Below are 25,603 nucleotides of genomic sequence, written 5' to 3'. Positions count from 1 at the left end.
TACATAATAAGAATAAAATTATAAGTTTACTTACTTTATTTATATGGGTATTTATCTTTTAAATTAAATTATAAGTCTCGTCTTTCAACTTTAGAAATTATCTAAAGAGTTCTTAAATTTAAGAACGGTCGAATAGTTTTATGAACTTTTAATTTTGTGTATAATAAAGGGTGTAATGTATGATCTGAGTTGGAAAAATCATTTAGACCAACTCGAAACTTCTAGTTCATTGGATTGGTGATCTAAACAACTTGAATATAGTTCATAACTCATCCCAACCATCTATTTTCAAGTTGTATTGAGTTGGGTTTTTGGGTTGTTTTTTTTTATATTTATTTATCTATTTATCCACCACCAAACATGTTAAGTTAATAACTAAAATCTCATAAAACTCAAATATTAAACATTCACACGTCACAATGTATCACTAACCGCAGTTATAAACATGAAATATTCTTATTTTTCATAATAATTTTAAAAGTATGGTCGGATTGAGCTGTAACCATATTTTCTGGTTGGTCATGTTGACTTGACCAAAAATAAGTCAACCCGTGAACCGATCTGAATTTTTCGATTTTCCTAAAGTTCAATCCAAACAAAAAAAAAAAAACTTAACTCAACCGAGAACTTTATGATTTGGGTTGGGTAGTATGAGTTATTTGGATTCTTGGGTCATTTGAACACTCCTAAACGGTAGATGGTTGACTAAAAAAATCTACGAGGGTCTCATAATACACGATTTATAGTTTTTATATAAATAAATATATATATATATATATATATATATATATATATATATCTTTGCAAATATTTTTTAATAATGCTATGTAGGAAATACAAATTTTCCTTTCAAAGTTCTTCCATATGGTAATTGGGCCTAAGGCCCATATGGAGGTAGCTTGGCCCAGTCACTTCCGGCCCATAGGATAACTCTTGTCCAAGCAATTCCAGTCTAGTAGTTTTATTTTATTATTTATTAATATTATTTTAGTAAACTCAGTCTATTAATTCAAAATATTTTAAAATATATTATTAAATTGAGCACAAATATAATAAAATGATTTCGAGTTACAGTAACCTAATCCGGGACAAGCCATCTTAAGTAGTTATAAGCTATTCAGAACAATTTCTTAAACAGCTAAGTTCCATAAAAAGAAAGGGAATTCATTTCCATTGCTCATCAAGTTTAAACCTCGAATCCCCTCCCCTCGAAACAAAACGGTAAGAAAATACAACAAATATCGAAGCTAAAAAGTACCGAAACAAGGACGGGCGCCACGAGAAATGCCTTACAACAGCTGACTTTGATGCATTTCGAAACATTCGTTTGAGTCGGGGAACGAATATCACAACTCTCTCTTCTTCTCCGCACTTGAATCAGCAGCAGCTTGAACTTGGTTTCTAACATCCTTACCAGCTCCTGTTTTTGTTGCCACAAGAACAAAAATATGTCACGCAACGATTCGATTTCTCGAAATAGGTTGGTTTCAATTCCGTGCCATAGATATATATTCACGCACCCACCTGCTGATGCTGTGACTCTCTCGACCGAGCTGGCTATGGGAGCTGAACTCCCGGCAACACAGCTTTCTACGAGCTTCTTTGGCAAATGACGAGGTGGTGTCACTTGCCATACCGATGTCGAGTTCTCCGTTTGGAGTTTCGCTTTCGTTAACTGGCCAAGCAGTTGATTTTGTTGCATAGTTAGCTGACCACGATCCCCGCTTGACCCGGCTAAGGCCATTATAACATCGGCCTGAAATGCAATAAACAGCTTGTGATTAGAATGTGACATTCATCTCAATTATAATTCTATCGATTGGAGAGAGGAACGAGTGCCAGTGAGGATGCTAGCCCCGAAAGGGGTGGATTATGAGATTCCATATCGGTTAGAGGAACGACTACCAGTGAGGACACTGGCCCCAAAGGGGGTGTTGTATTGTGAAATCCCACATTGATTGGAGAGAGGAACGAGTGCCATCGAGGACGCTAGCCCCTAAGGGAGGTGTATTGTGAGATTCCACATCAATTGAAGAGAAGAACGAGTGCTAGCAAGGACGCTAGGCCTCGAAGGGGGTGAATTGTGAAATTCCACAACGGTTGGAGGAACGAGTGCCAGTGAGGACACTAGCCCCAAAGGGGGTGGATTGTGAGATCCTACATCGATTGGAGAGGTGAACGAGTGCCAACGAGTACGCTGACCCCGAAAGAGGGGTGGATTGTGAGATCCCACATCAGTTGGAGAGGGGAACGAAACTATCTTTATAAAGGTGTGGAATCTTCTCCTTAGCAGACACGTTTTAAAACCTTGAGGGAAAACCCAGTAGGGAAAGTCTAAAGAGGACAATATCTGCTAGCGGTATGACGTTTCAAAGCATTGATGTCTTCGGTTTGATCTGTCAGGGATGACATGTAACAAACCAAGCCCACCGCTAGAAGATATTGTCTTCTTTGGCTTTCCCTTCTGGACTTCCCCTCAATGTTTTAAAACGCGTATGCTAGGGAGAGGTTTCTACACCTTTATAAAAAAATGTTTCATTCCTCTCTCCAATTGATGTGAGATCTCACGATCCACCCCTCTCGCTAGCACATTGCCCGGTGTCCACCCCTCGGGGCCCAGCATCCTCGCTAGCACACTGCCCGGGGTCTAACTCTGATACCATTTGTAACAGCCCAAGCCCACCACTAACAGATAATGGATGTGGAGCTACTCCCAACATTAAAAGAATGCGACACATTTTGAGGTGCACCATTGTTCGTCCAATATATAACTTACAAGCAAATCAAGGGAAAGTCGTCCCAAGAACGATCGATCTTTTCCAACGAAGTTAAACCAACCTAGAGAAGCTTACAGCTAACATAATTCGGTAGCATGGACTATCGAACATCATCGATTGGGTATCTAAATGAAACTTCTAAAATGCATTATGATTATGAAGTTTCTAAGCTTCTATCGTGTGAAATATGTCGCACGATAACCACGAGTTTAGCTATCGTTATCAAGTACTTGCCACTGTCACTTGGATGGTAAGAGCAGGACAAACATTCGTTCAAAACCACGTAATTTAGAACACGAACCTTGTTTGGATGAACGTCGTCAAAGACATGAGCTTGACCGCCATAAAATATCGTCATCTGCCGATCAGCAGATACAAGACCACGTCGACTGCGATTAACCAGTCACAAAGATAAGTAGCACGAAGACTAGCATTTTCCTAATAGGAAATGTGACAAAGAACCTATAATTTAGTATCAATGCAGGGTCTACCTTGAAGGCATAGAGGATTCGTGCTCGGCGATATTAGTCCCGGGCTTTTGCAAGCTGCAGCTCGGGAGCAGGATAGATGAGTTCCGTTCGGAGGTTCCACCACCGGGATAACTCGAACTCAAGATTCCAGGACCTTTGATTCCAGTTCGAGATCCCTCATCTGCAGCTGATTGAGATATATTTGGAGGAATGGCATTGGCATCTCTGAATCTATTTGTATGTAACTGAGGGGAAAACGGCATACTCGTCCCACGGGGAGAGTACTGTACGGCTGGAGCAGGACCGATGTTCATAAGCGTGGATCTCTCCCACTTGGTAACATCAGCATCGAGTCTACTACCACTTCCGATATGAGGTTGAAAGATAACCGACGCAGCGCTCGGCCTCATTGGCTGCTGCATTCCAAGCGTCACTTCATCGTCGTTGGCTCTTCGGTTAAGCTCCCTGCCTGCTCCATTTCGTAATGTCTGGGTTAAAACACGACAATATCACTAAACAAGGAGTGCAGCTAAAGTAGTGTTTCTTTCAGCAACTACAAAATGTGATATGCAATGAAACCTTCATCAAATGCGACTCGGAAGCCATGTGTGGAACTCCATCTCGATACGACCCGATAAAAACAGAATCCGACATACTTCTCTTATTCCCTATGATCCTATTATGAATCTCCGTTGTAGACATATCGCCCCTCGAGCCATAGAATGGAACGCCTTCGAGATGACTCCCGACCTGTCGGTCTACTCGTATCAATGAAAAACGGGATCAAACTTTTGCATTCATATACCAATTTCAAACTCAAAACATCTCCACACTCAAATGCTCATGATTTGGGTTAANAACGCCTTCGAGATGACTCCCGACCTGTCGGTCTACTCGTATCAATGAAAAACGGGATCAAACTTTTGCATTCATATACCAATTCCAAACTCAAAACATCTCCACACTCAAATGCTCATGATTTGGGTTAAGTTTACTATAAATTTCTCACTCAAATTCATAAACAAAGAACACAATAAGCTCAAAATCAGTGAAACAAGTCTTCCTAATCAGCACACCAAAGCTACTAACCTTCCTGAAAACAAACAAGAACATACGGTTTGGAATCACGATTNTGGGTTGAGTTTACTATAAATTTCTCACTCAAATTCATAAACAAAGAACACAATAAGCTCAAAATCAGTGAAACAAGTCTTCCTAATCAGCACATCAAAGCTACTAACCTCCATGAGAACAAACAAGAACANTCCACTAAATTAACCAATGTGGACTCACTCCCAATAATCCTCCACACACACAAAATCAAAGAACAAAATCAAAATCAAAATCAAAATGGAGTAATAACAAGAACATAACAACAATCATGATGATCAAACCAGTAATCATTGAAAATAGCGAATACCCTTTTCATATTTCAAGTAAAATCAAGCAAAAACACAACACTCAAGAGTTAAAACCCACAAAATCTTTCAAAACGAAGCACAAATAGACAATAAAGCAACAAATCCTCAAAGAACAGAGATACCAGAAGCAAGATCTGAGGTAGTAGAGATGGGGCCACGACCGCCGCTAGAGGAAGGGCCGCGGGAGGCGGAGGCAGCGGGAGATGGGTCGGACGGCCGCAAATCCGCCGCCGTCCGGGGAGAAAAACCCAGAGGAGAATCAGAGGGGTTTTTCATGCCTAAGAAATCATGGAAAATTGGATTGGGAGATGATTGTGGATGTGGGTCAGTGGAATTTGTATGAACATAGGCTTTGTTGGAATCGGTGTGGTCATTGGTTAGCATAGTGTGGTGAGCCATTTATGAGCAGTTCATCCACTCCATTAAAATGGCACCCATCGCACGCTCTGAAACAGAGAGAGAGAAGAGGAGGAAGAAAGAGAGGGAAATTAAAGATTTGTGAAAAGAAAAAAAAAAAAAAAAAAATGAAAAAAAAAAAAAAAAAAAGAATTATAAAGAGAGAACAAAGGAAGAGGAAGAAAAAAAAATTTGCAGAGAATCAATGGGGTAATAAAAAGCAAAAGTTGGCATGTGTTCTGTATTAATTTATTTATTTATTTATTTATTTATTTATTTATTTTTGCTTTTTGGTCCTCTGTTTTATTTTTATTCTTTTTGGGTTCTGGGAATACGAGGGGTATGTCAGCAATTTTATGAATATTTTATTTATTTAATGTAATTTTGTTTGTGAGAATATATATATATTGACCAAATAAATTAGGAGAACGAAACCTTCTTCATAATGGTGTAGAAACTTTTCTCTAATAGACGTGTTTTAAAATCGTGAAGTTGATGGTGATACATAATGGATCAAGCGGACAATATCTGCTAATGATGAGCTTTAACCGTTACAAATGGTATTAGAGCTAGACACTGAGCGGCGTGTCAGCGAGGATGCTAAGTCCTGAATGGGGAGTGGACACCGAGCGGTGTGTTAGCGAGGATGCTGGGCCCGACCTGAAAGGAGGTAGATTGTGAGATTGCATATCGGTTGGAGAGAGGAACGAGTGCTACTTAGGAGTGTGCTAACAAAGATGCTGGGACCCACTGAAGAGAGGTAGATTGTGAGTGTTAAAGTAGAATAGGTCATTTTATACGAGATAATCTACTGATTTACTAGTTTGTTAGTCTAGATCATGGAGAATCTATTGATTGACCATGAGGAATCTACTAATCTAGCATGGATAAAAGAGAATCTACTAATTTACCATGGACAAGGGAGAATCTACTATTTTCTGGTTTGTTATCATGGATCAAGGCCCACCGTGTAATATACATCTAGAAACAGATGAGGTTTGTGACTCACACTGTCATTATCATGGATCAAGCCCCGCCATGTAATGTACATCTACAAATAAATGAGGTTTGTGACTCACAGTGCCATTCAACCTAACAGTGAGATTCTACATCGGTTGGAGAGACGAATGATTTCCACCGAGCGGTGTGCTAGCGAGGATGCTAGATCTCGAAAGGAGGTAGATTGTGAGAGCGCACATCGATTAAAGAAATAGGTCTGTGACTCACAGTGTCATTCAACCTAACAGTGAGATTCTACATCGGTTGGAGAGACAAATGATTTCTACCGAGCAGTGTGCCAGCGAGGATGCTAGATCTCGAAAGGAGGTAGATTGTGAGAGCGCACATCGATTAAAGAAATAGGTCTGTGACTCACAGTGCCATTCAACCTAACAGTGAGATTCTACATCGGTTGGAGAGACGAATGATTTCCACCGAGCGGTGTGCCAGCGAGGATGCTAGATCTCGAAAGGAGGTAGATTGTGAGAGCGCACATCGATTAAAGAAATAGGTCTGTGACTCACAGTGTCATTCAACCTAACAGTGAGATTCTACATCGGTTGGAGAGACAAATGATTTCTACCGAGCAGTGTGCCAGCGAGGATGCTAGATCTCGAAAGGAGGTAGATTGTGAGAGCGCACATCGATTAAAGAAATAGGTCTGTGACTCACAGTGCCATTCAACCTAACAGTGAGATTCTACATCGGTTGGAGAGACGAATGATTTCCACCGAGCGGTGTGCCAGCGAGGATGCTAGATCTCGAAAGGAGGTAGATTGTGAGAGCGCACATCGATTAAAGAAATAGGTCTGTGACTCACAGTGCCATTCAACCTAACAGTGAGATTCTACATCGGTTGGAGAGACGAATGATTTCCACCGAGCGGTGTGCCAGCGAGGATGCTAGATCTCGAAAGGAGGTAGATTGTGAGAGCGCACATCGATTAAAGAGATAAACGAGTGCTAGCAAGGATGTTGAGTAGATTATGAGATCCCACATAGGTTGGAGAAAATAACGAAACATTCTTTATTATATTAAATTATATTAATTAAACAATATGTTACATGAAAGTTGAATATGTAACATATTATAAGATTAATTATAGTATGATTGAGAAATAAAAATGAAAGTGGATTGTGTCCCATTGTTATTGGAGGAGGGTGTGACAAATGTACCAAATCTTAAACCTTATATTAAAAAAAATATATATATAAAAATGCAAAGTGAAAAGGCACTTTAATTCCGTGGCATTATTAAACTAAGGTTGGTGGCATTATTTGTTGTGCATCATCATCATAAGATTGAAAGCCTTATTTGGAATTATCTGCCACGTTCTTGAATCAAATTATTCATTATTTTCTTCACTATTCAGAATGATTGGTGGATGTGAAACTTAAGATTTTATTTTATTTTATTTTTTTTAAAAATCAAACAAATATCTTTTTCTTTTATCTTCTTAAAAAAATTATTTATTTATTTTAGTTTAATAAATATGAAGCGGGAAAGATTTGAACCTCCGATTTATTAGGAATATACCGTGCATGTTCATGACTCGTGCTCTCCATGTTCGGCCCAAGTTCTTCACTTTTTACCCTAATTTGCAGAGAAAAACGTAAAAATCATAAAAGGCTCTCGGATAAATATCTTTAACCTAATTCCTCGTTGGCATACTTCTCGTGTCTGATTTTGATACCATTTGTAATGATTCAAGCTCATTGTTAGCAGATATTGTCTGTTTTGATCAATGACAAGGTTAATTACATAAAATATTATCTTATGGTTACCGTAAATAATATTTATAAATATTTATTTTATATTTATAAATATAATTTTTTATTTAGAATAGTCTAATATGGTTGAAAATGTATGAGATTTTCAAACGAGGAATAATTTATTCGTTTAAAAACACGTCGCTTTGTGAAAAATAAAGTAAAGAAGACTATTTGTAAAAGAATATTTTTTTCTTTAAAGTTTTTCAAAACACAATAGAACATGTTTTACACCAACAAAATTTTCAAACAAAACTGTCCCATAAAGCTAAATTATTTTCAACTCATGATTTGAAAGAAAGTTTTATTTATTCTAAAAAAAAAAAAGCGTTTAAAAATAAAATTTATAAATTAAATGGACAAAAAATAAATAGTTGTATAATAATAATAATAATTGTAACGACATAGATTCACCACTAATAGATATTGTCTTCTTTGGGCTTTCCTTTTCGAACTTCCCCTCAAGGCTTTAAAACGCGTCTGCTAGTGAAAGGTTTCCACACCCTTATAAATGGGTTTGTTCTCCTCCCCAACCAATGTGGGACATCACAATCCACCATCTTCGGGGCCCAACGTCCTCTTTGTCCTTCTTTCCTTCCTCCAATCGACGTGGGACCGTCCCCAAATCCACCCCCTCTAGAGCCCAGATTCACTACGAGTAGATATTGTCCTCTTTAATAAATAGTTGTATAATAATAATAATAATTTTTCATTCAATATAGACGTTTTATAAACTAAATTTGTAATTTAATATTTTATCTATAAATATAAATAATTAAAAAAATATATAGCATATAGGGAGAGATGTCACAATCAAATAATTATTTCATATTTTCTAACATAAAATAGGATTTTGATGTAATCGATAAAGTAAAAATTGCAAAAATTCAACCGTACACATTCTCCCATTTTTTATTCTATTTTTTAGTTCAATGATGATGGAGGAAGACCAAAAAAAAATATTATATTTATTAAATTATTTATTTTTTATATGTAATTTTCTATTTTAAAATTTTAATAAGTTTAGATATACGATAATGAATTAAATATATTAATTAAATCTTAATATCAATCTCAAATCTTCTTTAATTAGTTAAAATTGTCAGGTTGAATGACACGACTTACCTGAGCTACGACCTCAAGTATGGAAGGGGAGGAAGAAGATACGATAGACATGGTTAATGAATAAACCTCAGCTCTGATATCATGTTAGGTTAAATGGACCTATATGGGTCAGGACCTCAAGTATTTATAGATGTGAACTAGGATTATATGGTCGGCCTTGATCCAGTAACAAACCAGGGGAATCAATAGATTCTGATTGATACATGATAACAAACTATAAATCTGTACATTCTCCTTGATCCATAAGATTAGATTATAACCTATCTATGTTTAACAATAATGACCATTAAATATGAACATTATTCGAGTTAGTTTGAGTTGACCTGATACTAAGAGTCGAGAGAACGGAATTATTGATTTCAATCTTATTTTTAATAATTTTCCCATATTACCCTCGCTAATTGTCTTATTTTTGGGCACGCCCCCCACCTACTAACCACTACCTTGTCAATCAACTAATAATTATTAAATATATTTATGTTGTCATTTTTTCCTTCGGATCTGTCCATTAATATCGTTGTCAAATTCCTCTAATTTATTGTGTAAATTGAATTTTTTAAAAAGAAAACAATAAATTGAATTTTTTAAAAGAAAATTTATTATTCGATAGTCATGCTTCAATTATGAAAATTTGACTCGACAAACAATTAAAATTAAATTTCATATTTTAATTTAATAAATATAATTAGAAATTAGAAATATTATTTTTAATATTTAAAAAGTCATTTTCGTCATTTTTAATTCATATATAAATTTAGCGTAAATCTACTTTTATTTTAAATAATCTAATAAAAAAAATATAAATTTTTATACGTCAAAGACAGAAAAGACGAGTAATGAAAGAGAATAAATATTATGTTCAAAATACATGAGAGGGGACAGTTGGAAAATGATTGATAGAAAATTATATATTATATATTTTCTTATTTATTTATTTATTTTTTTTTAAAATGATTGATAGATAATAATACAATTTAATATTTTAAAAAATATATTTTCTTATTTATTTATATATATATATATATTAATGATTGATAGATAATGCTTGATGTTGGAATACAGAAACTTTATTGAAAAAATCTACGGGAAAGATTTAATTTCAGACAACTAAAATAATATTTAAATGAAAAATTAAATAATTGGATAATAAATAATAATAATAATAATAAAAGTAAATTTAAAAGAAAAAAAAGCCAAAATAATGCTAAATATTTTCGTAAAAATTAATATTTGAGAAATATGGTTCGAGAAATAGTTATTTGGGCTATTTTTTAGACATAGCCCAAACGTCATAAGAGCCCATTAACGGTTAAAAGTCATTTTTGGATAATTTATTTATTTTTTTAAATTTTATCCAAAAATGGATCATCCAAACCAATTCAATAATTTATACTAAATAATTAATTTTTTCATTACCATTTTATTTATTTTTTTAATATTTTATTTTAACGTTCTCTAAAGACACTTTTAAGTTTAGATTTAAAATTAGAACGACAGGAGAAGTAGTGTGTAAGTGAAAAAAACTATTGAACATGGTTGTTATGAATGTCTACTGGATATGGAAAGTTATGGACATCTTTTAGGTTCTAATTGGTTGGAGGGTTTAGAGAACGGGAACGAGCTTGGACTTAGAAACCCGTGTCTATCTCGAGATTTAGGATTATTTATCCGAAAATTGTATTTTTTTCTTAATTGAGTGTCGTTCCCTTATTCTTATTTACTCGTATGAAGATCTAGTGTTAAGACATGTTGTTCCTTCACTGTCATTTTAGGTATTTATGTGATGAAACCTTTCCTTAGCAAACACGTTTTAAAGCCTTGAGTAGAAGTCTGAAAAGAAAGCCCAAAGAGGACAATATCCACTAGCGGTGGGCCTGTGTGTCTTGTTTATGTTTAAGAGGGGTCGAAAGGTAAGAAAATTTACCAATTTGACCCTTATAGGTCATTATCCTATTTCAAATATTTTAAAATTTTAAAATTTATTGTATATAAAAAAAAATTGAAAGATTAAATTTACAAAAGGATACCGTCTAGGCATGTCTACACACACACAACTTCCCGCCGTCTCTAGAAGTCACTTTTTGAAAAATAGCCGCAATGACACTGTGAATTTACGAAATTACCCCTAAAAACTCGCGGCGGTGAATTAACGAACGAAGGAGGGAAAGAAAAGAAACGGAGGTAAATGATGAATGACTCAGAACTTCCGACTGGTCGAGCTGAAGGAGGAGGATAATGCTATGGCATCCCTGAACGTCACCACAACCTTGCTGTCCCTCCGGCCGGTGGAATTCCCCTCCGGTAGTGCGAATCCTCGACGCTTCATCGGAAATTTCCCTAATCGGAAACCGACGCTCCCGCTCTCGGTTGCTTCAAATTCTTCGGAGCCATTGATATCGAGTCCGCCTGAGAAGCCTGAAATCGAGCTTGAATTTCTTGGGGTAACTACGCGTGAAGACTTTGTTATTGGTAATTTGAGTTTAGTTCCGTTGATTTTGTTGGATTGTGTGACTGTTTGATGTTTGTGGTTCTCTGGTGCAAACAGCCGAAGCCGGGAAGCGACGGATCGCTTCCGGTGGACACGGCCAAGGCGATAAGCGGCGAGAAGCTTCTAAGGAATATAATGCTGGATAACAAGATCGAGTTGTACGCCCCCTATGTAAGTTTTAATTTCTGCACGATACGGAGTGTGTTATGAATTGTGACTATTATTGAACCGATTTGTATGCTGCCCTAACACTGCGAAAATTAGCCATCACAACAAATATTATGGATCTCAACTTCTAGTAATGCTTGAGTAATGTGAAGGGAAGAACGATATGCAATGATCATGGAGTTTGTCTGCGACGGTATTGGATAACACGATGCCTGTTCCTTGAAACCTGCAACTAAATTTGAGCTGCTATTACTGAATTCCATATTTAGAATAATGCCTTACTTTGTCTGATCATCATGTCTCTGTAGAACCATGGTATAAACTCTGGTCTTTACAATTCAGCCTTTATTCTCAACAATTTCGATAAAGTTTTCATAGTTTAATCCTGTCAGACCAAAATACTGAAGTGATCACTTTGAAATATATAATGAAGTGATCACTTTGAAATATATATATTATATATGTTGTAACTGCCCAAGCCCACTACTAGTAGATATTGTCACTTTCACTTTTGGCTTCCCCTCAAGATTTTTAAAACTTCTCCTCAAGGTTTTTAAAATGTGTATGCTAGAGAGAGGTTTCCGCACCCTTATAAAGAATGCTTCGTTTTCCTCCCCAACCGATGTGGGATCTCACAATCCACCCCCCTTCGAGGCCCAGCGTTCTCGCTGGCACTCGTTCCCTTCTTCAATCGATGTGGGACCCCCCAATCCACCCCCTTTGAGACCCAGCATCCTTACTGGCACACCGCCTCGTGTCCACCTCCCTTTCGGGGCTCAGCCTCCTTGTTAGCACATCACCCGGTGTCTAGCTCTAATACCATTTGTAACAACTCAAGCCCACCGCTAGTAAATATTGTCCTCTTTAGCCTTTCCCTTTTAGACTTCCCTTCAAGGTTCTTAAAACGTGTATGCTAGAGAGATTTCCACACCCTTATAAAGAATGTTTTGTTTTCCTCCCTAACCTTGGGACCGATAATACTTTATTGTTTTTGAAATGGTGACTTAACATGGAATTAGAGCAAAATGCCCTTAGTCTATATTCATGTAATTTCATTTCCTTCCTATTTAATATTGATAACTACTGGTTGGACATTGTGCAAATTTTCGATCCGCAAGGTAAGAAAAGTATCAAATAATTAACAAATTGTTAACTTCACCATAGTTTATCAACTTCCACAATCTCAACGTTGTAATTAGTTGATCATTTACGCGTGTGTTTTCTTGCATAACGTGTCACTGAAATGCTCCAAATGTTGTTAGGGGAAATTGATGAACTGTGGTGGTGGCGGAAGCTGCGGGACCTGTATTGTCGAGGTAGTTTTGTGGCATTTCCTTGTAGTTAAAGCTCTAGTAATTTTGCTCTGAGACTTGTTTTTTCTGCTACCCAACTGATGAAGTACATAAAATGACACTGCCTCTAATAAACAGAACAAGAAAAGTAGAACACATGGTGCCAATGTTGTAAATGGTTAGAAATTTGGAGAGTAGAAAGATCACTCCCAGGCTAAAAAACTGGATTTTGTGATGTGGGAAAAGACACGCTAAATAATCTTATTGTACGAAATAACAGTGTGGCACAATCTTGATGAAAATTTCTTGGTGCCGTTTTTTGGTTTCATCATACACTTCATGAATAGTTAATTTTTTTTCCCCCCTTACTGCCATCACATGTCTTGTTGAGCATGATTATAGGCACAGGAAAATCTAAAGCAGAGGACATATTTGTGCGGTTTTTTAGGTTAAGAAATATATTTTTGTCCATCCATTTTAATTTAGTCTCAAAACTTTAATATGTAATGGGTTAGTCTTTATATGTTCAAATTTGTATAAATTAGTCGGCGATCTTTGATAGATAACAAGTTGGTCTATATACTTTAAAAGCTATAACAATCAAAGATTTTGACAAGATGAAGTATCTATTTTTATCATGCAACCATCTGTTTCTGGTAGTTTAAAATCGTATTTGGTCTCTAATCAGTTTATCAATCTATATATGCAAAAAAAGAATCTCACTATATTTGAACAATATTTTTTGTTATAGAGACTAAATTCTTTCCTATTAAAGTTCAATGACTAAATTGTTGCACATTTGAAAGTATATAGACTAAATCGTTACCTACAATTGTTCATAGACTAAATTGATGGAGCCAAACATGTCCTTTAACCTTTTTTTTTTAATCCAAAGAACTGGATTTCTGATGAAGGTCTCTAATCTTCTTGTGCAGATAATTGATGGGAAAGATCTATTGAATGAGAGAACAAATACTGAACTTCGTTATTTGAAGAAGGTAAGCAAGATAACAGTTGGGACTTAAATTTCTCCTTCTCAGCCTCTGTGGTTTTTGAATTTGAGCAGATACGGATTCAATATCAATACCCCGAAACCCCTAAGGGTTTTACGGGAACCATGTGTAAAGTTTTTTTTAAAAACCTTTTTGACTCGCCATGGTACTTTTCATGTTATGTTGCCTATTAGCTCTGAATTAGTTCCCAATATAGACTTTTTTCTCTACATCACTGTTTAAAGGTACAATAAGAAAACATTTTATCCCCGAAACTGCATGATCTAACTACATCACTGTTTCTTTACTGTTCTAAAGTCTACTGCCTACTTGTTGAGCCTTGTTGGGCCAAACAAAATCCTAGTTCACGTAAGCAAGTATAAACGAATTTTTAGGACAATTCAATTAATTAACTTGAACTTTCTGAAATGGTGCCGAGAGCCTGATTTTTTTTCGTGTTTTCTACAAGTTTATCATTCATAATTTGTTAATATTAATCAGTTGTGATAATTCAGAAACCCGAAAGTTGGAGGCTTGCTTGTCAGACAATTGTTGGCAATAAAGAGAACTCTGGCAAGGTACTTTCAAGAACTCATCATCTTGGTGCCTATTTGCTTCTCTGTTCAGATCTTTAGGACAATACCTCTATCATTGCATTGAATATATAAGATCCATCATAGCCATAAATTTCCTCAACATGATTAGATTGCCTTTTGCTGAAAGACAAGCTTTCTGGCGCATGACGAGGCCAATTCTAGTATGAAGGGATAAAATTTTAACTTCAATTTTATATGTAATTTTCTCATTTTAACCGGTTTAATTTTTTGTTTTTGAAAATTGTGCTTGTTTCTTTACACTTTTACTATGTTTTTCACCTTTGTTTAAGAAAAGTTTGATATGTTAGTCAAATTTTAAAAGAAGAAATAAGTTTTAATGTGTATAATTTTCAAAAACCAAAAACTAGAACCTCGTTTGATAATATCATGTTTTTAGTTTTATACTTTTGAAAACAAATATTTTCTTCCAAGTTTTTCTTCTATAAAAACACCAAGTCAATATTTAAAAAAAAAATTAAGTTTTTTAAAACCATTTCTTTTAATTTTCAAATTTTGGTATGATTTTGCTAAACATTTAAACAGGAAAATTTTAGAAAAATTGTTGAAGTATGAGGAGTTTAGAGATAATTTACCCTTGTGACAAAAATAGTATTTATAAACTTAATTGTCAAGAACAAAACAAAATAATTATCAAAATTAAAGGGTTATCAAACAAAACTTAGACAATAATTTATAGAATCCAAATATTTTGAATCTCATAGCGACAATTACATTTCTCCTCCTTTTTCGCTTCGTCCTTTCTCCATCGTTACTGCGCCCACATTAATTTAGGTGGACCATTGGTTACAGGTTGTGGTCCAAAGGTTGCCACAATGGAAGAAGTGATTTAGAGTTGCATCTAATGCTGTGGTTTGTGGCAAAGTCGAGAGGTATAACAAAATTATGGCTCGACACTCAAATATTAGCCCTTCCACACACTTGACTCTGCTTTACCACCATTATATGTAAGTTGAAATTGTATATTTTAAGAAACTTAGCTGGAAAACAGAGATTCAGTCTTTTATTAGTGTTAATACTGGCGCATGGATTGTTTATTCCCACACTCTTAGAACCTCATTTATGTCATAGGATTGTGAAGGGAAGAAAAAGTTGAAGATTCATGAATCTGGTTTTGGATTAATGCGCAGGTGTGGCCAATTGGCTTACAAATTGATGCTATTTGGATTAAAGTAGCTGCACAATTCACTAGCACCAAGGAATTGGTCAAAAATTAGTTGTTTTTTTTTACTTTATGGAGATAGATTAGAGCATAGAAGAGAGGAAAAGGTGAAGAAAAGGCCAAAAAGAAAAGTCTTTTTATATTGTCATTAAAGTTTACATGTTTACAGATTCTCCTTGCCACCAAATTGGCCCTTTTAAAAGAATGAATAACTTATATACAAGAAAAAGTCACCTTTAGTTTAAATTACTACTTTGTTTTGCCTTTTTTTTTTCTTTTTAGGTTTAAAAGTTTAAATTGGAGCCATGTAGAATTTTAATTTCATCTTTTAGACACTTTTTCGTTAGCTTATACGAGGTTAAAGATTTTAATTTCTCTCTTTTTATGTTGATCTATACTTATATATTAATGTGTGATATAGTTATAAGTTTAGTTTCTGAACTTTTAGATTTATATCTACTTGGTCTCTAATAGGTTCGTAGACTTTAGAAATGTCTAATACATCTTCCACTTTCAATTCTACGTCTCATGAATTCTTGACATATTCCATTTTTAGAAAAATTAATCGTAACAGTCCAATCCAACTGCTAGCAGATATTGTCCGTTTTGACTCGTTATATATAGTCGTCGGCATCATAGTTTTAGAATGTGTTTATTAGGGAGATGTTTGCACACCTTCATAAGGAATGCTTCGTTCCCCGCTCCAATCGATGTGGGATTTCACCTTCATAAGGAACGTGTCTAATTAGTATTTGTTGCCTAATCTCTTTCTTTCTGTGGTTTAGCTATGCATTATTAGGCGCCCATGTTCTAAGTTGACAATGCTGCAGAGTGCTAAAAGCTTTAGGGCGGGAAAAGGAGAAAAAAAATGATAGCAATGGAGCGGAGCTTGTTGTCTTCTAGGCTCCTCCGAATCAGGTAATAATATCAGTGTTTGAAAATCTCTCTTACTTTTCAAATGGATTGCAATTTTGGATGCCCTCCACCACACCTCTTCCCTTTGGGACCATCCCTATCTATAAATGCAATATTTTTTTTTACACATTTGGCTCTAGTTATTCAAAAGTTTAGGTTACTTTTAATTACTACTCCCTATACTTTTCGACCTGGTCTAACGTTCTTAAACTTTGGCCAACCTGAATATAACTCAATTAGTGAAGACCACCTTCAATCGAAAGGTTAGATGTTCAAATTTCTCAAGTTTGGAGTAGGTTTTTGAGCTGTGGCTGATGGGTCTCTCTACTTTATGTCTAACAGATCTTGAATTAGGTATAAAATTAAAATTTTCGATCGAAAAATTAGATGTTCGAATTTCACAAATTTAAAGTAGGTTTTTGTGCTGTGTCTGATGGGTCTCTCGACTTTATGTCTAACAGATCTTGAATTAGGTATAAAATTAAAATTTTCGATCGAAAAATTAGATGTTCGAATTTCACAAATTTAAAGTAGGTTTTTGTGCTGTGTCTGATGGGTGGGTCTCTCGACTATGTCTAACAGATCTTGAATTAGGTATAAAATTAAAATTTTCGATCGAAAAATTAGATGTTCGAATTTCACAAATTTAAAGTAGGTTTTTGTGTTGTGTCTGATGGGTCTCTCGACTTTATGTCTAACAGATCTTGAATTAGGTATAAAATTAAATTTTTCGATCGAAAAATTAGATGTTCGAATTTCACAAATTTAAAGTAGGTTTTTGTGCTGTGTCTGATGGGTGGGTCTCTCGACTTTGTCTAACAGATCTTGAATTAGGTATAAAATTAAAATTTTCGATCGAAAAATTAGATGTTTGAATTTCACAAATTTGAAGTAGGTTTTTGAGCTGCGTCAGATGGGTCTCTCGATTTTATGTCAATAGATCTTGAATTAGGTATAAAATTTAAAATTTTCGATCGAAAAATTAGATGTTTGAATTTCACAAATTTGAAGTAGGTTTTTGAGCTGCGTCAGATGGGTCTCTCGATTTTATGTCAATAGATCTTGAATTAGGTATAAAATTTAAAATTTTCGATCGAAAAATTAGATGTTTGAATTTCACAAATTTGAAGTAGGTTTTTGAGCTGCGTCAGATGGGTCTCTCGATTTTATGTCAATAGATCTTGAATTAGGTATAAAATTTAAAATTTTCGATCGAAAAATTAGGTGTTTGAATTTCACAAATTTGAAGTAGGTTTTTGAGCTGCGTCAGATGGGTCTCTCGATTTTATGTCTAATAGATCTTGAATTAGGTATAAAATTAAAATTTTCGATCGAAAAGCTAGATGTTCGAATTTCACAAATTTGAAGTAAGTAGAACTGTATTTGATGGGTCTTTCGACTTTATGTTTAATAGATCTTGAATTATGTATAAAATTAAATTTTCGAGATATGTTGAAATATTTTAAGGTTTAGAGATCTACTTTTTGTAATTTAAAGACGTAAAGGACAACCTTAAATTTTAAGGACTAAATTTTGTTTGAATTTTGGAAAAAAAAAAAACATCGACCCATGTGAAGATAATATTTAAAATTTAATTCTTTTAAATTAAAAATCTAAAAATCAAATGAGAAAAGGGTTAAATTTGTAAGTTGTTTTCTTAGCATNCGAGTTCAAAAAAATCCGCTTCCTTCCCGCTCCTTCTCCCCGCTCCTCTTCCCCGTTGACGCTCCTCTGCCATGTTGCTCCGATGCTAGCTCCGTCGACTATGGCCTTCGCTTCACTTCACCTATATGCACTCGAAGTTATGTGATCGAAGAAGTTTTCGGAATGGAACTCTCTGTCATGCTGTAAGCTTAGTTGCGGTTTAACTCCGTCCGTTCTGGCGCATGCGTGTGGATTAATTGTGCGGTATGTTGTAGATTCATGGAAGCTTCGTTTTGATTTATTTTGAGTTCTGCGATGTGCGGCATTGTCTTACATTTGCGATTGCTTGATTTCAAAGTTTTCCTGTTTTGTGAACTCTCAAGATTTTCTTTGTGTGCGGATGACTCGTAATTGAAATTAATGTCTGTGCATGCGAATTACTATTCGATTAGCATGAATTTTCCAGAAATGCTGCAATTAGCTTTGCTGTTTTTGTGTGTGCATTGGTTACTCCCTGCTATTATAGGACTATTGCTCAAAGAAATAAAGTCAGGCGATGGTGGTGAGCTCTAATTGGCCGGAATATTGATTCCATTTATGGTATAGGATCCTTGCATTTTTATGGCAGATAATGCAAATGAAATCGCTTACATAGCAGAGCCAATCGGTGAGGTTTAGATAGCAAGGGAAAAAATGGAATTGATTTTTCATTGCATTTAGCAAGGGGTTTTCTGGATGCTCTTTGAGACAAGAATGATGTATAGAAGTGCAAATTACTTTGGTTTTGTTCAATAGCACATGAACTGATGTAATGTGGTTCTGTATCTACATGCGCATATCTGAGCAAAATTCCTCATTCTTCATTTCAAGTGACTAGCAAAATCATCTATGCCAGTTTAAATGCGTTGGTCTGTGCTTTCATGAACATTAATTTAATGTTACAACTGCAGGTTGTTGAAGTTATAGCCATGCATTTGTTCGTCCACACACAAAAGATCTGTTGAATATGATGAAAGAACTTAAGTTTGCCGTCAGAATCACACGCTCCCAGTCTAATTCCTTGAGTAGACTGGAAGCTACTTCACCCTCGTTACAAGTTTCACTCAAAAAACTGCGCAAACGCGGTCATGCCGAAAACTCTGAACGAGCACAACTGGATGGAAGCAATGCTCCTACAACTATCACTATTGGCCTTCGGCGCAAAAGAAGAGCAGTGCTCAAGGATGTTACTAACATGTCCTGTGAGAGCAATAATCTGGGTTGCTTGCATGCTTCAAAAATTCAGGTGCAAATTTTTCATATTTTAAATTTTGAACTGCATCATGATGCTTGAATTTTAAATTCATAAAAGCACCTATATTCCTTTAGTTTTTCTTTCAAACATGTAGCCGAAAAAAGGGGGGGAAGTGTGCCTAACTTAGGCCTATCAATTATGAACATAAGTACGAGATTTATTGTTTCTGTGGAAATTTACAGGTACATGAGGTCATACAGATCGAATCACTTGAAGATTTACCCATTAAAAGGACGGCTGAATCACAAGTTACCTTTCCAATGATGAGGCCAGACAAAAAAGAGACAGCACAGAAGAACAAGTTTCAGACTGTCATAGGATGCACAAATGCTGCGTTTCCCAAGTCTTCGGGATTAAAAGACCACCAAATGAAAGGTTTAAATGCTAATTCCTACTTTTTCATCATCATGACGTTTCCATGAAGTCAATGACTTTCAGCTGCTTCGTCATTGACTGAAAGTTAATGAGTTCAAGCAAATTACTTCAGAAGACTTGATACTTCAAGAAGTGCAGCTTAAGTACTTGTTCTTCTTAAAGAACGTTAACTGTTTGAAATTACATTGATTTTAGAAGCTTCATTATTAAAGAGATGTTTGACGTTGATGTCTTAGTTTTTTTTTTTAGACTCTTTGATCTTCCAAAATTTTCATTCACTTCTTGAAAGACATTTTTCTTCACCATCAAAAGAAAAATGATATACAAAGTTGAATCCATATTATTTATCCAACATTTTGTTTATTATTACTAATATTTGCAGATGAGGCTCGAGTTTGTGATAAACTAAACCATCTCGGTACATCGGATGTTGTTTCAATCTCAGAAGATCCTCAAGCATGCACACTATATGCCCATAACATATATGATATCAATCGTGTAATAGAGGTTTGTGTTGGAATGGTTAAAATTTTATCAAGTTCTCAAATAGTTTTTTTTAGCATTTTTTTCTTCTCTATGGCTATGACATATGCTAAATTATTGTGTCTTAATCTTCAGCTTGATCAAAGGCCTTCTACTAATTATATGGAAAAGTTACAGAAATATATCACTCCAATCATGCGAGGGATTCTAATTGATTGGTTAGTTGAGGTTAGTAGTAACTCATAACCTTTGAAAAACAAATTGAATTTGTTCATTTTTATGGTTGAAATATATGCATAGTTTCTTGTTTCATAACATATCAGGAACACCACGAAGTTTTATAAGAACACAATTATGTTAGAGCTCACTTTATCTGAAATTCTAAGTAGGCCGAACTCTATTTCAGGTTTCTGAAGAATATAAACTCGTCTCTGACACACTTTACCTCACCGTGAATCTCATCGATCGATTTCTCTCTCAAAGTTGCATCGAAAGGCATAGATTACAACTCCTTGGTGTCAGTTGCATGTTAATCGCCTCGTAAGTTCTAAATCTCGTGGACTAATTTCATGATATTAAACACAAAAGTGCTTTCACATGAAATATTTTGACTAGCAAGATCTATGCTGAATAAACAGTTTTGAACTCAGTTACTGTTGGTTGGGCTACTAGCCCAAACGGTAAAGAAAAGTGCTTATAATGTGAGATCCCACATCGGTTGGGGAAGAGAATGAAACATTCTTTATAAGGGTGTAGAAACCTCTCCCTAGCAGACGCGTTTTAAAAACCTTGAGGAAAAACCCGAAAGGGAAAATCCAAAAGGACAATATTTGCTAGCGGTGAGCTTGGGCCGTTACATATGAACTCCTAGTATTAAATGATGGTGGAAAAAACTTTAAACTCTCAAGACTTGAAACAAAGTTTTATGTTGTGAAGGCTTGTACCTCTACATGATCTTTTAACACTGGAATCTAATGTTCAATATTAGCAAATCAAATGTTTTGAAGTATTAAAGCCATGCTTTGATTGCTAGTCAATTTTTAATTGTATGTTCTGTTTGCTATTTTTTCAATATTTTGGGATCTCTCTGGAACATTGTGATTTCATCTTCACACGTATTTGCCTCCAACTTTCTTTCTATCTGCTTGTCCTCTTGCAACTATCCCCCTATTTACTTATCTTTTAATGCAAATTTCTGTTCAAATTTTTCTCCGATGAAATTATTGAAATGATAAAACCATACATCTATGAATTAGTGTGCAACCCGTGATGTGTTTGCTTTCTGGTGCTTGAAGTAAATATGAAGAAGTATGTGCACCATTTGTGGAAGAGTTTTGCTGCATCACGGACAACACCTATACGAGAGGAGAGGTAGGCTCCTGGTCAATTGGCTTCCCTATTTGACATTGATAGCTCACCTGCTTTCCTTTTATAATATGCCAAATTTGTGACACAACTCTTCATATACTTTATATATATCATTAGTGGTTTCCTTGTAAGCCAAATCTTGTCTTGTCCTCCTCATGCTTAGGTCAATTAGACCTGGATATACACGGACACGATTCTTAAGAAAAAGGTTATGGATATGCAATCTTGTTGTCCCATATAGCATGTGACCCCAAAGAGCCCTAAAAGACATGATGCTAAACTTGGAAAAATAGTTAGAGAAATAACATACTTTTCCAGATAGCTTAAGATCCAAAAGGTTTATTGGTTCCAGAGGATGGAGATCCATAATAGATATATTGAAATTAGTGTTCATCAAATAACATCAAAAGTGGAAAACTCATTGGATTGTTGCGAGTGGAACGAACAGGGCGTGCTTTGGAAGAAGCAATCTGTTACCGAGCCGTATTATTGGGAATAACAAAAGCATCTCTAAATACTCAAAGTTTCATACCGGAAGCAATTTTTCAAGAAATTGCTCGAGTTTTAGCAAAAGCCGCCCTCCATTAACCCAAAAAATAAATAATAAATAACCACAATTCCCTGTTTCTAACCAATATTTGATGACCCTTTCGAGGCATGCCCAATGCATATGTGCCATGTAGTTACCTTGCCTCACTTGTGTTTTTGTATTTTCTCTCTCATGTTCTTTGTGTTCATGTAGATCAAGTGTGTGTTGTTGACACCTACTCGATTATATCATGTGACAGGTACTAAAAATGGAGGGTGAAGTACTGAACTTGCTCAACTTTCAGCTCTCTGTTCCCACTACAAAAACATTTCTCAGGTATCTTGCTACCATAAGCTCTCTCTCTCTCTCTGTCAACATTCCATATAATACTGTCGTTCTAATACACACATCTTTGCAGGAGATTTGTGCAGGTAGCACCGGCTTCTTGCAAGGTATTTGGGTCGAGAAATATGATAGAACTTAGTTCTGTTTTTTAAATTCTTACCATTTTTGAAAAACGAGAAATATGATGTGAGAATCTTACATTGGTTGGAGAGGAGAAGAGAACGAAACACCTTTTATAAGGGTGTGGAAACCTTTCCCTAGCAGACACATTTTAAAAACCTTGAGAGGAACCTCGAAAGGGAAAGCCCAAAGAGGACAATATTTGCTAGTGGTGGGCTTGGGCCGTTACAAATGGTATTAGAGCCAGACACCGAGCAATGTGTCAGCGAGGAGGCTGTTCTCCGAAGGGGGTAGACATGAGGCGGTGTGCTAGTAAGGATGTTGGGCCTCGAAGGGGTTGGATTTAGTGGGGGCCCCACATTAATTGAAGAAAGGAACGAGTGTCAGCGTGGACGTTAGGCCTCAAAGGGAGGTGGATTGTGAGAATCCCACCTTGGTTGGAGAGGAGAACGAAACACCCTTTATAAGTGTATGAAAACTTTTTCCTATCAGACGCATTTTAAAAACCTTGAGGGGAAGCCCAAAAGGGAAAACCCAAAGAGGACAATATCTACTAGTAGTGGGCTTGAGCCGTTACATACGAACATTATCCAATGACCCTTAAGTTGTTTTGAATCTTGATCTTATCTATACCAGGCTAACTCAGTCCAAAACTGACTCTTTTATCAGGAACCTCACAACGAGTTCGAGCATTTGACGAATTATCTAGCAGAATTGACTCTTGGCGAGTACAGCTTTCTGAAGTTTCTGCCATCAGCAGTGGCTGCATCTGTGGTGTTCTTAGCCAAATGGATTCTGAATCAACCAAATCACCCATGGGTCCGTTTTCCTTTACTGTTCTCTTTTGTCACTTATTCTCTCTTTCCCCTTCTTTGGGGTCCCAATGTTACACACAATGTTCAATAATTCATTCAATTATACTATGAAAATGTAACGTTTTTCATGCAATTTCTTCAACTTGCAGAATCCAAGTCTAGAACAGTATACAAATTACAGTGTCTCCCAGCTAAAAGCTCCAGTACTTGCCTTAGAACATCTAAGATTGAACTCCTCAACTTGCCCTTTCAACGCCATCTTTCACAAGTACAGACAACACAAGGTTAGATCTCCCATCTTTTCCCAATTAAGCTTATAAATACCATTTTTATTTCATACATGTTCTTGAAATCCAAGCCAAATTTTGAAAATTTTTAAAAGAAACTATTTGAATGTTCATAAGCGGGAAATAATAATTAAAAGAAACGATGGATTTATAGAAAAGATTATTGGAAAAGGAACCCAAAAATGAAAAAGTAAGAGCTTTGATTATTGTTGGATCTACATCTATTTCATTGTTTATAACATTTTTTTTTAAAGTATGATTAAATAGGATGCCTAGAAACTAGTGCCTACTGTCTAGAACTTCCCTTCTCAGGTCCCACCATCATCGGGATTGAGGCCAAAAAAAACATAAAGAAGGCAGATTTGTCGGACATTTAAAAAAATATGTGCAAGACATCCTTAAAATATTTTTAAATTTTGTACCATGTTGATAAAATATGTTTAAATTTTTAAAAGGTTTAATAATACTAAACAAAATCTAAAATATATTTAGGTTTTTCTTTTTTTTTTATTTTTTATTTTTTATAAAAAGTTGTAGTAAATTATTTCAAAAATAATTTTTTAATTTATCATTTCATTATTAATGTTCATATATTAGCGGTAAGGATATTTTTTAACTTAATTTTAAAAAAAAAATGGAAGGAGAAAAGGAGGGGAAGAAATGGATTTGAAATTGAATTGCAATTCCATATAATTTTATACCCTTACCCAAGAAAAAGAAATGGCAATTGAGAGCAGACCAGACCATACTTTAATTATCACGTGGGGGCTTGTCTTACAAATCTTGTTTGTTGTGACAGTTTGGAAGCGTGGCGACTTTAACCCCCACAATACCAGTTCTCTCAGCTTTCCAAAACCAGACAGATTCCTAAATCCAGGGGTATTTCAGACCTTTCCCAAACTAGACACACCTTCAAACCAACCGTGATGAAAAAAAAAAATAAAAAAAAAGATGAGAACAGGTAAATTAAATAATTGTGTCTTTTTTGTTTGGCTTATGTGGGTATTATCAGGTAGTGGTGGTTTGTAATTAAAGGAAATGGGTAGTTTATAACGGGAAACTCAGGCTTAAATTGGTTGTTTGTTTGTTTGTTTGTTTGGGGGGACACAACACACAGTAAACTGAGTGATGGAAAACCAAACATCATATGATTAATTATTATTATTATTATTAAAAGACAATGAATTTACTCCCTCCATGAATGCCTTGCCTATTTATTGACTTCCCTCTCCTTTTTTTTGGCCTTTTACTTTTGCCGTGACTTCCACTAATTCATCAATACCATCCTCACTTTATGCTTCACATTTTTGCCTTCTTGTTTCTAGCCTTTAAATATCTATCATTTTCGATCATGATTTTCCTTTTCGGCTGGTTGTGGGCGAGGAGGGATTCGAACCCTCCGATACAGTGGTTCGTAGCCACGTGCTCTAATCCTCTGAACTACAGGCCCCACCCCGTCTCCACTGGATCTGTTCCCAAGGGTACCCTAAAAAAAGGAACTTTTCCACTCCCTATCCATTTGCCATTTCGGATTAAGAAGATATGAAAGCGCCTCTCTCTATAAGAACGGCATCCATGTGGGCAAGTTTTCTCCATTTATATCTATATTCATTTCAAAGCGAGGTAAGATTTAACAAGGAAAAAATATATTTTCACTCGATCACGTGGAATTCTTTAGATTAAATGAACTTAGAACAATAGTTTTAAGTCAAAATTTTAAAAATATAGTGATAATAATTATTTTCTACAAGTGGG

At 35.5% G+C, this 25,603-nt stretch overlaps 3 protein-coding genes across 8 annotated transcripts; 2 read left to right on the top strand and 1 right to left on the bottom strand.

The window, feature by feature from the left end:
- Nucleotides 1-1,151: 1,151 nt before the first annotated feature.
- Nucleotides 1,152-5,185, bottom strand: LOC111799289 (protein TIFY 8-like). Of its 2 annotated transcripts, none has more exons than XM_023682773.1 (6): nt 4,791-5,185; nt 3,827-4,005; nt 3,269-3,735; nt 3,079-3,166; nt 1,525-1,756; nt 1,152-1,420 (listed from the first exon to the last, which is right to left on the bottom strand). In XM_023682773.1, the coding sequence occupies exons 1-6, from the start codon at nt 5,065-5,067 to the stop codon at nt 1,347-1,349; spliced, it is 1,317 nt and encodes a 438-aa protein (XP_023538541.1). In that variant the 5' UTR covers nt 5,068-5,185; the 3' UTR covers nt 1,152-1,346. The 2 variants fall into 2 exon arrangements, with proteins under 2 accessions (XP_023538541.1, XP_023538542.1); XM_023682774.1 differs by having other exon boundaries at nt 1,278-1,420; nt 1,521-1,756.
- A 5,946-nt stretch (nt 5,186-11,131) lies between these two features.
- On the top strand, nt 11,132-16,715 carry LOC111799235 (photosynthetic NDH subunit of subcomplex B 3, chloroplastic-like). Of its 4 annotated transcripts, none has more exons than XM_023682699.1 (7): nt 11,132-11,398; nt 11,503-11,616; nt 12,876-12,929; nt 13,841-13,903; nt 14,413-14,475; nt 15,304-15,383; nt 16,504-16,715. In XM_023682699.1, exons 1-6 carry the CDS (start codon nt 11,150-11,152, stop codon nt 15,337-15,339), a joined length of 579 nt encoding a protein of 192 aa, XP_023538467.1. In that variant the 5' UTR covers nt 11,132-11,149; the 3' UTR covers nt 15,340-15,383; nt 16,504-16,715. The 4 variants fall into 4 exon arrangements, with proteins under 4 accessions (XP_023538467.1, XP_023538466.1, XP_023538468.1 ...); XM_023682698.1 differs by having other exon boundaries at nt 16,459-16,715; XM_023682700.1 differs by lacking the exon at nt 16,504-16,715 and adding an exon at nt 15,642-15,678.
- LOC111799234 (cyclin-A2-1-like) lies at nt 16,511-24,788 on the top strand. Of its 2 annotated transcripts, none has more exons than XM_023682696.1 (12): nt 16,511-16,591; nt 19,183-19,517; nt 19,709-19,901; nt 20,284-20,408; nt 20,520-20,612; nt 20,791-20,924; nt 21,680-21,755; nt 22,541-22,617; nt 22,700-22,733; nt 23,416-23,565; nt 23,711-23,845; nt 24,648-24,788. In XM_023682696.1, the coding sequence occupies exons 2-12, from the start codon at nt 19,239-19,241 to the stop codon at nt 24,717-24,719; spliced, it is 1,368 nt and encodes a 455-aa protein (XP_023538464.1). In that variant the 5' UTR covers nt 16,511-16,591; nt 19,183-19,238; the 3' UTR covers nt 24,720-24,788. The 2 variants fall into 2 exon arrangements, with proteins under 2 accessions (XP_023538464.1, XP_023538462.1); XM_023682694.1 differs by lacking the exon at nt 16,511-16,591 and adding an exon at nt 18,264-18,496.
- The last annotated feature ends 815 nt before the right edge of the window (nt 24,789-25,603 follow it).

This window comes from Cucurbita pepo, chromosome LG07, assembly GCF_002806865.2.
Source record: "Cucurbita pepo subsp. pepo cultivar mu-cu-16 chromosome LG07, ASM280686v2, whole genome shotgun sequence".
Taxonomy (NCBI): Eukaryota; Viridiplantae; Streptophyta; class Magnoliopsida; order Cucurbitales; family Cucurbitaceae; genus Cucurbita; species Cucurbita pepo.
This window is presented reverse-complemented; position numbering and strand designations above follow the sequence as displayed.